Source organism: Hemicordylus capensis, chromosome 1 (assembly GCF_027244095.1).
Source record: "Hemicordylus capensis ecotype Gifberg chromosome 1, rHemCap1.1.pri, whole genome shotgun sequence".
Lineage (NCBI taxonomy): Eukaryota > Metazoa > Chordata > Lepidosauria > Squamata > Cordylidae > Hemicordylus > Hemicordylus capensis.
This window is the reverse complement of record NC_069657.1, coordinates 385,505,817-385,517,610: the sequence shown is the minus strand read 5'-3', so window position 1 is coordinate 385,517,610 and position 11,794 is coordinate 385,505,817. Positions and strand designations below refer to the sequence as shown.

The 11,794-nt window shown below is 45.5% G+C and overlaps 1 protein-coding gene across 5 annotated transcripts; it reads right to left on the bottom strand.

Moving 5' to 3' along the window:
- Window positions 1–2,599: 2,599 nt before the first annotated feature.
- LOC128347029 (GPI mannosyltransferase 1-like) lies at window positions 2,600–8,114 on the bottom strand. 5 transcript variants are annotated; one of them, XM_053301051.1, is made up of 3 exons: window positions 7,650–7,952; window positions 7,090–7,255; window positions 2,600–4,341 (listed from the first exon to the last, which is right to left on the bottom strand). In XM_053301051.1, exon 3 carries the CDS (start codon window positions 4,156–4,158, stop codon window positions 2,869–2,871), a length of 1,290 nt encoding a protein of 429 aa, XP_053157026.1. In that variant the 5' UTR covers window positions 4,159–4,341; window positions 7,090–7,255; window positions 7,650–7,952; the 3' UTR covers window positions 2,600–2,868. The 5 variants fall into 5 exon arrangements, with proteins under 5 accessions (XP_053157026.1, XP_053157035.1, XP_053157018.1 ...); XM_053301060.1 differs by lacking the exon at window positions 7,650–7,952 and adding an exon at window positions 7,537–7,557; XM_053301043.1 differs by lacking the exon at window positions 7,650–7,952 and adding an exon at window positions 7,371–7,530.
- Window positions 8,115–11,794: the final 3,680 nt, after the last annotated feature.

The following is an 11,794-nucleotide window of genomic DNA, read 5'->3' as shown; positions in this document are numbered from 1 at the left end:
AGTTCGGAGGCCCATAAAGGGCCTCTGAACTGGTTCCGTGCACATCCCTACTTGGGGATGCCTCCTTCTGTTTCACCACCTCTTGTGCCTGGCTGATCTCCTTACATGTGGACTCCCTGCCCTCCGTCCCAGGTCCACATGCCCTCTACAAGTAATACCATCTCTTTTTAACACTGAGACAAAGAAAAGAGTTCTGTGAAACTCAAAAGCTAGTTCACTGCTTTGCAAGTGTTAGTTGGTCCTAATAATGGCATTAGGTGGTTGTTTTTGTATACTTATAAAGGGAGAAGGGAAAGGGAAAGGGATATAAAGGGATAAGTCAAATCTGCTAGTACAGATTTGGATGTATTTGGCTGAATATATTGCCTATCCAAAATGTTTTTGAGGTGGTATTGTTTGCTCATTTCTGTTTTTTGCGGGTTTCAATTTATGGACTAACACATTAGAAGTGTTCAGTGGCTTTGTCACAGCTCCACTGGAAGGATAACATATCTTTGAAAGACACTGGAGCCTGCTTCACAGGCATAAACCAATATATTTTTTCTTTTGCATTCATTAAACTTTTAAAATAAAATTTATGTAGATCTTACTTATTAAAACGATGTAAGGCTGCTGCCAACATTTTTACCAGCTTTTAAACATCCCTGCATGGTACAGGACACAAAAGCTGTGTCCACAGCCTGTGTGGTCTGAGAATTCCAACAATGCTGCCACCTGCAGGTCATTTTTATTGATTTTACTAGACTAGCAAATGAAGTTTGTATTCTGCAAGCACAGATATATATATTTCTTCCTTCAACTAAGTGTCCCTTCCAGCCATGTCCAATTCAAGGATATGAAGATGCAAAAGAATCCTCACAGCCTTGCGTTTCACCTCACATACAGCAATGCTTGCTCTTTGCTGCAGTACCTCAAATGCCCCAGGCATCATCAGATGTAAACATGCAAATGGATTTTTTGGAGGTCTGGCCAATGCAAGTTTCTTGCACCACTTTTGTCTACACCAGGGCGGCACAACTTTGGCCTTCAACTCCCATCATTCCCAGTCACAGCAGCCAGTAGCAACACTAGAGACCTCTCCAATTCATGGAGAACTTTGAAAGCTAGTTTGAAGCCTACTCTGGAAAGAGTAGGAGCAGCTTCAGGAGGTGAGCAAGCTTTTCTAATCAACATCTAGCCTTGGTAGTCACTAAGGGGGAAAGTACATGTGTGGATTGCTAACTGGTAGAAGGACGGGAAACAGAGGGTAGGTATGAATGGAGAGTTTTCACAATGGAGGGAAGTAAGAAGTGGGGTCCCCCAGGATCTGTACTGGGACTGGTGCTTTTTCATTTATTGATAAATGATCTAGAAGTAGGGGTAAGAAGCGAGGTGGCCAGATTTGCAGATGATACCAAACTCTTTCAGGTAGAGAAAATACAAAACGGATTGTGAGGAGCTCCAAAAGGATCTCTCCAAATTGGGTGAGTGGGCGACCAAGTGGCAAATGCAGTTCAATGTTGGCAAGTGTCAAGTGATGCACATTGGGACGAAAACCCCAAACTTCAAGTATACATTGACGGGATCTGAGCTGTTGGTGACTAACCAGGAGAGGGATCTTGGGGTCGTGGTGGACCACTCATTGAAAGTGTTGACTCAATGTGCAGCAGCTGTTTAAAAAGGCCAATTCCATGCTAGGGGATCATTAGGAAGGGGATTGAAAATAAAACTGTTAATATTCTAATGCCCTTATACAAAACGATGTTGCGGCCACACCTGGAGTACTGTGTACAATTCTGGTCACCGCATCTAAAAAAGGACATTGTAGAACTGGAAAAGGTGTAGAAGAGGGCACCAAGATGATCAGGGGCCTAGAGCACCTTCCTTATGAGGCAAGGCTACAACACTTGGGGCTATTTAGTTTAGAAAAAAGACGACTGCGGGGAGACATGATAGAGGTCTATAAAGTCATGCAAGGTGTGGAGAAAGAGAAATTCTTCTCCCTCTCCCACAACACTAGAACCAGGGGTCATCCCATGAAATTGATTGCCAGGAAATTTAGGACCAGTAATGGAAATTTTTTTTCACACAATGCATAATCAACTTGTGGAATTCTCTGGCACGAGATGTGGTGACAGCCAACAACCTGGATGGCTTTAAGAGGGGTTTGGATAACTTCATGGAGGAGAGGTCTATCAACAGCTACTAGTCGGAGGGCTATCGGCCACCTCCAGCCTCAAAGGCAGGATGCCTCCGAGTACCAGTTGCGGGGGAGTGATAGCAGGAGGGAGGGCATGCCCTCAACTCCTGCTTGTGGCTTCCGGCGGCATCTGGTGGGCCACTGTGCGAAACAGGATGCTGGGCTAGATGGGCCTTGGGCCCGATCCAGCATTGCTTTTCTTATGTTCTTATAACTTGAAGGTGGTGGTCTATATGCTGCTGAACATCCTCAAATGATGAGGGGAAGTTGCCCCCGATGAGTGGATTGTTGAGGTCTGGCTAATATTCCTGAATGCTAATTTCTTTAAAGGGGCTTTAGGGCATCAAGGAGAAAATCAAGTGGTGTTTAGTACCCACACAGTACTGTAAGAAAACAATATAGTTTTTTAAAACCCTGTAAAATGGTTCATGCACATTATTTAATATGGTTAAACATTTGCTTTCCAGTAAAACAAAAGTACAAACAAAAACCCACCACTTCGTAAAGATTTGAAGGAGATCTCACTAAAATAGTGACTTATTTCCATACTTGGTCAATGTACTGAAAAACAGGATTCACAGTAATTAAAGCAGCAATTTAAGACCCTGGTTGTTACCCAGTCTTGTTCAAGTGACTAACTTCACTCAGGTAATTACCTACAGGATGTCACCTGCCCAACAAGGCAAGCCTTACTGTTGCTTTATTTTGCTGGGTATCTGCTGAGTATGATAGTGAGAAATAATCTGATAAAGGACTGCACAGTTGATGAAGAGGAAGAACAAGCCTGCTAACCATATGAGCAAGAAAGTGTTCTGTCCCTTAAACTCTAGAAAGTATGCAGGTGCAAGCCAAAGGGCCTGTCCAATAAGCCACAGCAGAAGAAGCAATGCAGCCCGCTGCCAGGACATCTTCAAAAGAGGCATTACAGGTGGAAGGAGGCAAAGGTACCACAGAAAATACTGGGAGGTGCACACTTTGTTAAAACTCACAAAAACAGCAGTGTGCAGGAAACAGCAGAAAACAAGATCTTTGTAATAAGCTAAGGAAATCACTAGAAGCAGCAGGAGCTGAGGAAGGAAAGCTGCAAGTCCAAGGAGAAAACTCCATTTGCTTTCTGCAGTCAAGTACAGCATATAGAAATAGGGTGAGAAGTTGTGGCGAATATCTCTCCTGGTCAAGTGGTAGAGATATGTATGCTCCAAAAATTCCCAGCCATAATAGGAATAAAACATAAGGCCAAGGGCAGCAAATGTACAACAAGCCACAAGTCCAAAAAGCAGAACATCAAAATTCAAGAGCCTTAAGAAAAGCCACCAGAAGTCATTCACAAAGTGCATATTTTGCTTCTTTAAAGGAAAAGCACCTGTTTCTCCTCTCTTATCATTTCGGTTACTTTGCAAATGAAGAACTAATGGCAATGCATAAGTCACGGGGTAAATTTTCATATGTACAGATAGGCCATAAAGAACTGCTGCTTTTATTAGGCTTCTCTTTTCCATATAATACATGGTGCCAAGGACGAGGCTTGCGACAAGAGATTCTGCATTTCCTCGGCTAGATACAGTCATTGGCAGGGGATTGAGAAGCCAGAATGTACAACACCCACATGCCTTCCTGCGGTCCAGCCCTCTGAGAAGCAAAATTTGGTACATGAGGTATGCAGCAACTATATCCCCAGCAACAAAGAGAATCTTTCCATACAGATCAGCAACATAAATGTTTGGTGTTAAGATCCAGCCCAGCAGTGGAGTATAACGGTAAGTAGCTCTTAGGTACGGAGATTTTCCCTCTGTGATGTATTTTGCTGCATCGGTGAATACTTGGTAGTCAATGTCTGTATATTTGACCAACATTGTTCTGTCCTGATAAACTCCATAGAAGACCAGCGCAAGCCTGATTATGAAAGCACTACTGAATAAAACATCTTTCCTGAGGAATCTAGCAAGAACTTGTCTCTTAAATAGCTGATCGGATTTCATATTTGATTTCCTTGAAGAGAAATTAAAATTAAAGATCCCACCATTGGTCTAGACTTGAGGCATCCTTCAGTGATACCACTGTCTAAATGAGAATTTGAAGACAGTCTTTAATCTTTCTTTCCATGCAAATTTCTTAAGATGTACATAGACTGTGGAAGAACTCTGAATAGGTAGCAAGCATCCCTGTTCAAAAGACAAAAACCAGTGTCAACAAGTTACTTTCATCTTAAGGTCACAATAAAAGACAGACGAGAAAAGGTAGGATCACTGTCTCTGTTCATAGCAGCATAACATCCTTTCCTTTAGCTGTTGCTTGTGTTTCTCTTTAGATTGTGAACATTTTAGGGGAAAGGAACCATTTTCTCATTTCTTTTGCTATACACCAGTAAACATTGGAAGGGAAAAAATACAGGTGTAACATTTCAATAAGGTGTATGCATGCAGGCCCAGATAACACCCAATTCCCAGATGTTGGCTGGGGTATCAACTGTGCTGTTGAGGCCTATGTGCGCTGGTTTTTATAAGCATGGATCCTATTGTTACATTCATACTGTCTGCTGACCCTGGATGCAGAATACTGTGGTATACTAAACAGTGGTGTAATGTGGTGTACTAACCAGTATGGTGTACTAAGTACAATGTTGGACTATGACTGGGAAGACGTGGATTCCAATGGCCATTCAACTATGAAGGTCATTGAGTGACCTGGGGCCAGTCACTACTCTCAGTCTAACCTACCTCTACAGGATTGCTATGAGGGTAAAGTGTGTGTGTGTGTGGTTGGGGGATAGAGAAGAGAGCCATGTGTTCTACCTGGAGAAAGGGTGGGGCAAAATAAATTATATGTAGTTATTTTAAGAAGTGCACCAGGTGAGTGGGGAGAGTAGAGCAATCAGGTAAGAGTACAGTTGAAACTGGATCAGGGTCCTCTTTAGGCATTGGGCATCAGTTAAGTATTATATATGGATGGAAAGTGCAACTGCTTCACATAATCCATATATATATTTCTCCTAGGTGTGCCTGGGGAAAATGCGTCCCAGCAGCCCAGCTGATTGGCTGGGCTGCGGAGGCGCCTGATTGGCTGGCACACCCAGGAGGAGGAGAATTGGCCGGCCCACGCTGTAAAAGACCACGCTATAAAAGGATTTTCTTGGTTTCCCAACAGTTATTCTCTCAAAACTTGGTTTTCTCCCTGCTTTCCGACAGACCTTCCAACAGCCCTTCTGAGTAACAAAGTTGTTTTCATTTTCACTGCTTCCTGTATAGTTGAATTCTTCACACCTTTTTGTCTTTATATTGTAAAAGAAGCGTGGTGTAAAAGACCACGGTGGTGGACGTAGACTCTAGCGAGTGAGAGAGGCAGGTGGGGGGAGAGACAGAGCGAGCGAGAGAAGCATGGGGGGAGAGACAGAGCGAGCGAGAGAGGCGAGGGGGGAGAGACAGCGCGAGCGAGAGAGGCGCGCGGGGGTGAGACAGCGCGAGCGAGAGAGGCGCGCGGGGGTGAGAGAGGCGCGCGGGGGTGAGACAGCGCGAGCGAGAGAGGCGCGCGGGGGTGAGACAGCGCGAGCGAGAGAGGCGCGCGGGGGAGAGACAGCGCGAGCGAGAGAGGCGAGGGGGGAGAGACAGCGCGAGCGAGAGAGGCGCGCGGGGGAGAGACAGCGCGAGCGAGAGGCGCGCGGGGGGAGAGACAGGGCGAGAGAGGCACGGTGGGGGGAGAGACAGGGCGAGAGAGGCACGGTGGGGGGAGAGACAGAGCGAGCGAGAGAGGCGTGGGGGGGCCGAGCGAGCGAGAGAGGCGGCGTGGGGGGGCCGAGCGAGCGAGAGAGGCGGCGTGGGGGGGGCCGAGCGAGCGAGAGAGGCGGCGTGGGGGGGGCCGAGCGAGCGAGAGAGGCGGCGTGGGGGGGCCGAGCGAGCGAGAGAGGCGGCGTGGGGGGGCCGAGCGAGCGAGAGAGGCGGCGGGGGGGGCCGAGTGAGCGAGAGAGGCGGCGGGGGGGGCCGAGCGAGCGAGAGAGGCAGTGTGGGGGGGCAGAGTGAGCGAGAGAGCTGTGGGAGGACCAGCCAAACAAATTATCCCAACTAACCCCCAAAAGGAAGTGAACTACCGCACAGATGCTCTGTGCAGGTTCAGCTAGTTCTTTTAAAGATTCTGACATTCATTTCAAAGGGGCATCGACTGCACCCATTCTACATATATGGAAATCCACAGCTGCCAAGATGCTAAAATAGTGTACATTACCCTGATTAACACTGTGTAGGAGGCTCCCTATAATATTTTGTGCAAGTTATCTTTGGAGTGAGATACATATTTTAAAAATAAAATACTGAAAAGGCTAGTTGCTGAGAGATCAAAAAGTTATTTTTTTAAAGTTCACACACAGGCAGATCAATTTTACATGACTTAGTGACTTGAATGTTGGTGTAGACATAGCTCAAATCCCTGCCCAGTCATGAAACTACGTGAAGGCCTTGGGCATGTCTGAGGCTAACCTACTTCACAGGGGTTTTGCAGAGTTAACACTCTAACCTGAGCAAGTTAGATTCAAATGCAACAAGGAAGAAAAGTTCTTTTCTGGTCTGAACGTGCACAGTGCCATTGTATTGCGGTAGCAAAGCAGGTCGAGTTTTGTAAACTCCCTGGATGGGAATCCACACTCTGAGAAGACAGAGCAGGATATGCAAATAAAATCCCTTCTCCCTCTTTTCAGCATTCCATGCCACTTTCCTGTGACCGAGGCAGAGCCCAGGACTGGGCTTATATAAGCAAAGGAGCATACTTTGTTCTCAGTGACTGGGGCTACGGTTAAGCAGGAACAAGGAATGGGCTGAGCCCCCTCCACCCACACTCGTTCCCAAGCACCCCCCTTTACTTTCTTCATGCTGTGAAAGGTTTCCAATCACTTCCACAGGGGAAAGCAATGCAACAGTACCTACCCAACGCAGGGAGGGGAAAACCTGTTTTTCAGCCTTCGCAGTGCATAATCCAGCCCTCAGTGAGCGGGATCTTCCCTTCATTCATGCAATGTCAAGGACACACTGCACCCCCGTGGGGTTCTTGCAATGTACAGACCCTCCTTCCAAGGCTCCAAGCACATGCAACCTGACACGACAATGGTCATTTTACTAGCAAATAAATATCTACTTCAGTTCAGTAAAACTGTCCCACCAGCATAGCGAGGGGGAGAGAACAGGGGCTGATCTATCCTTAACCACACCTGGTTGCTCCTGTTCTCCCTCGACCCTGCACTTGTGAGAGAGATTGCTGTTAACTCCTTAACAAAGAAGAAATCTCTAGCAGCGGGGAAGAAGAGAAATAACTCCTCCCCCCCCACTTTAGAAACCAGAAGTTGCTCCAATAAGGGCTTGAGAACCTCCTTCCACCTTTCTTTGAAATAGCTCCCCTACAAGGGAGGGGGATTTCCCCGCTGCGCATGCAAATAGGTATGCTGATCCTGCGGATGGAGTGCAGGAGAGATGGGAAGAACAAAGAATACCTGCAACTCCCCGAAGCTCACTCTGAGCCCGAAGTGGAGGTCCTCCCGGAAGGGAGCCAATCAGGACAGCAAATTCAGCATTCATTCGCTGCATGAGAGTGCATTCCCACCTCCAGCAGCGGTAAAGGATTGCTGCTAGGCATGCGTGTTAGCAGAACTGAGGTCAACACCCTTTGGCCTTCCTCTGAGTTGCCAGTAAGAGAAGTGTGGGGAGAGTCGGGAATGGAATGAGGAAATCAGAACAGCAAAGGAAGGGTAATAGCTACACGTTGCCACACTGGGCATGCGCAGAGCTACGTTAGGTTAGGAACATAGGAAACTGCCATATACTGAGTCAGACCTTATCCTGAGCTCCCTCCGGCAGTGCCTGCCTCTCTCTTGCAGGGCAGGGAATCTCAGTCTGCAGCCAGCCAGCCAGGCTGTTGCTTCTATCGGGTGGCTTTCCCTTCCCTCCCTGCTGCTACTGCCATGGTCTGCAAGGGTGAAGGGTGAAGTTTACACTCTCCCTTTGAATCAATGCTGAGACTCTTGGAGATCGGCAGTAGCAGAGAGTAAAGAAAGAGTTAACGTTTCTCCCAGCCCTATTGGTTCTCCCCTGGAGTCTTGTGCTCCTCCTGCTTGGATTTGGAATGCAAGTGGAACTACAGCACAGAGCGAAGCTGCTTGCTTGTTGGTCTCCCCTCTCATTCAAGAAGGAAAGTAACACATTTGGTTAAAAAAACCCACAACCATTTGTTGTTTGTTTGTGTGTGATTTGTTCCCCTTAGTCGAGCTCTCTCTCTCTCAAGAATGGGGGGGGGAGGGGGAGGAGGAATGCTCTTACAAAATGGATCTGGTGTTTGTTCCTGTTCCTAGCTCTAATTTGGTCTCTGTGTGTGGGTTTCTTCTCTCCCCCTCCCGCCCTTATTAAAAAATATTGATATGCAGTGTTTTTAGCAACAGAGTTCTCAAAATTGCTTAAATAGCAAAATATGAGAAAATGGTTCTCTCAACATGTTTCCCCTTTTAAACATTACTATTTTATTTTATTTTGCTTTTTGCTTGTAGCACCCCACCACCACCAAAAGTCTGTTTTTGTACACTTGCTTCAAAGCAAGGCTTTGCAAATCAGTTCACAAGAAACTCATTTTTAAAACTCTTGCCCGTGAAATGATTGGTTGTCTTTAAATTCTACAAAATTGGGGTTACTCCATATATGACATTCTGCTGTCCTATTTGAAATCAAAATGGTGTCTTTTCTTTCTGTAGTGTATAGACACACATCTTGGGCTCCTGCCTTAGAAGGCTGGATGGGGAAGGAGCAAGGCTGGTGAGGAGTCCCTACTTGGAGAGGGAAGGACCCAGAGCTGGTTGGCCTGGTTGGGGCACCTGGCCATGATGTGAGGCTCTCCTCTTCACCCCCTCCCCCCCCAAAACCCCAAACACTACAGGCTGACTCCTGCAGCCCAGCTGCCCTTGTCTCACACATTTATCCACTTCCTTCCGCCAATTATTTATTTTCTCCCCTCACCCCTGGTCATTTCTCTTCACCCCCATTTCTCTGTAATGATATGCTTAAATGCTTTGAAATTCTATGATGCTATATATATTGTTAGGAAGTGAAAATAATTTTCCTCTCTTGGGTAGGTGTATAGGGCTGAGGGGTGAGAGAGCAGGCATCTTGTGGAAATTGGTGGGGAGAGAAAACTTAAAACAGTGCTATTGTAGTGCTACTAAGAAGCCATCCACTTCAGTTTCTAACAATCTTGCAGGGACTGGACAACATAGGAACACATATATACAAACTATTTTATTAGAATAGAATTGTTCTTAATAGTTAGAATTGATAAAATTATTAAATGAAACCAAAAAAGTATGGTGAAACCCACCCCTTCTGCTCAAAAAATTGTAAACCGCCCTGAGCCATTTCAGAAGGGCGGTATAAAAATCCAATCCAATCAATCAATCAATCAAAACTGGCACCCTACCCACATAAATTCCCCCGCCCTCTCAGTGCCCCCAGTCCGGCCCTGGAAAGAAGCACCCTTTAAACAAGCAGCTTAAACACCTGCTACCCCCCACCCCATTGCTGGTCATCTGTGGTAACTTGTAGAGGTACTTTTCACATATGTGGAGTAGTTTTCTTTATTCTCTTTTTCTCATCAAGGTGATGATGCAAAAGCCAGAAAAGAATGGGTTAGAAGAACAACCCCTTAAAAATAAATTTTGATCTCCCAAATAGCAGGATGTGTTAGAGACACTTTGGAACAATATTTTAGAACTGAAATCTTAACAATATTATATTTGTATTAACCCATTCACAGTCAAAAATGGAACAGAACATTCCAGCATGGCCTGGAACAGCCATTTCATTGTTCATTGTTTGCCCAAAACAGTGGGATGGGTTACATACACACGTGATCAATAGTTTAGGGATGAAATTGATGACACTTAAAAACAATTTATTAGAACTGAAACCTGTCCAACAGGCTGGAATGGCTGCTTAACATGGCCTTTGTTGTTCCTTCCTCCTGGTGTCCAGCTTGGACATCTTTAAAAGGGGGTTAGACTAACTGATGGAGGATGGGTCTATCAGTGGTTCCTAATACTGATGGCCCAGTGCTACCTCCAGGCTCAAAGGCAGTACACCAGTTGCAAGGGAGCAATGACGAGAGAGAGCATGCTTTCTTCTCTTGTTTGTAGACTTCCCAGAGGCATGTGGTGGCCATTGAGAAGGGAAGTGTCATTAATACATTTCACTTTGTGCTCTGTGGCTGTTGGATAGTTGATGTTTGTGCAAAGTGTTTGCCATTGGAGATCACCAGATTATGTGCTTCTAATTCTGTAAACATCGAGTGAGGGATGTAGCCCAGTGTTTCAAAAATCCTGATGATATATGAGATCTGTGTTTCCTGCCCAGTGCTTATGTACTCCTGGTGGTATGCTATGGATGACTTCAGAGTAAGTCAGAATCTCTTTTGCAGATGGGAAAGTAGGATGGGGGCGGCAGCCACGGGGCCTTTTCATTGTTTCCAGAGTGTTTTAACATGCCATCTCCTCTGCAGGTGTAATGTTCCACCAGCTTCAGGAATAGGACCAACCCTTGAGTGAGCATAGCATTCTAAGGTCCACTCTTTCTCTCCATGCCCCAACTCTGTCTGGTTATTCTTTTCCTCCCCACCCCTTGTGGAGGGAGTGTACCACTGGTGTAGTGCTTATTCTGGTGTAACATTATGCCAGCACAAAAGGTATCACTGTATTAGCATAAATTCATTGCATCTTTGGTTCCACCCTTCAAGGAGATTTAGTAGCAGTCCTATTGTTATCCTGCAGATGTAACCGAAAGACAGGATTTCACTGACAGTGCTTTAAATATCTTGCTTAAGGATCAGTACCTGTTTGCTAACCTTGATTTTTAACTAAGAATAAGGATTTAGGTAGGTTGAAGGGATTTGCATTTAAGCCATAAATCTACTCTTTCCTTACAATGTTGTCTGTGTTTATGCATGTTACCAAGGAGTCTCTTTTATTAAATGTCAAAAGAGGGGGTGGAGAAAGCCCTCATAAAACCATTTTAAGGGGAAGCAAATGAACTTTGTTGCATATGAAAGCATAAACAAAATGATAAAAGGCAGGGTGAATTTGGCCAAAGCTTTTCATAAAAAGGGAGCCAAGTGGAAAGATCCCTATTTGCTGCAAAGGTTTTATTTTATCTTTCAGGCCTTTGGCTGGCAAAACTAATATTATGCTTTGAGATTTTCTAATAAAGCCTTCAGAAGGGAAAGAGTGTTAGTTTCTAAAACATGGAGCTTGTAAATAAGATGGCTCTCCTTACTGGAGGACTGAAAGGGGGCTGTGTAACACCACAAATGCAGGCAATTCGAACTGGTTTGTCTAGCTCAGGGTTGAAGCAGATATTACCTAAAATATAGGTCCAGTGTCAAAATCTTTAGCTTTCTTTAGCATTCACCTTCTGTCCCCCATAATGTGCAATGATGGTAGTACATGATGTATGCATATTTCCCTGCCCTTGATCTGGGGTGAATGGTAGAGACAACCACATAATGCAATGTGGTCATAAATGCTTCTCTGAGGGAGGGCAGGATGCCTCCTTGTCTTAAGGAGGCAATCATTAGACCACTTCTGAAGAAGCCTGCCCTGGATTC

What these genes read in the sequence shown, in the direction of transcription:
- LOC128347029 (XM_053301070.1), bottom strand. Translation starts at nt 4,158, where the DNA reads ATGAAATCCGATCAGCTATTTAAGAGACAAGTTCTTGCTAGATTCCTC.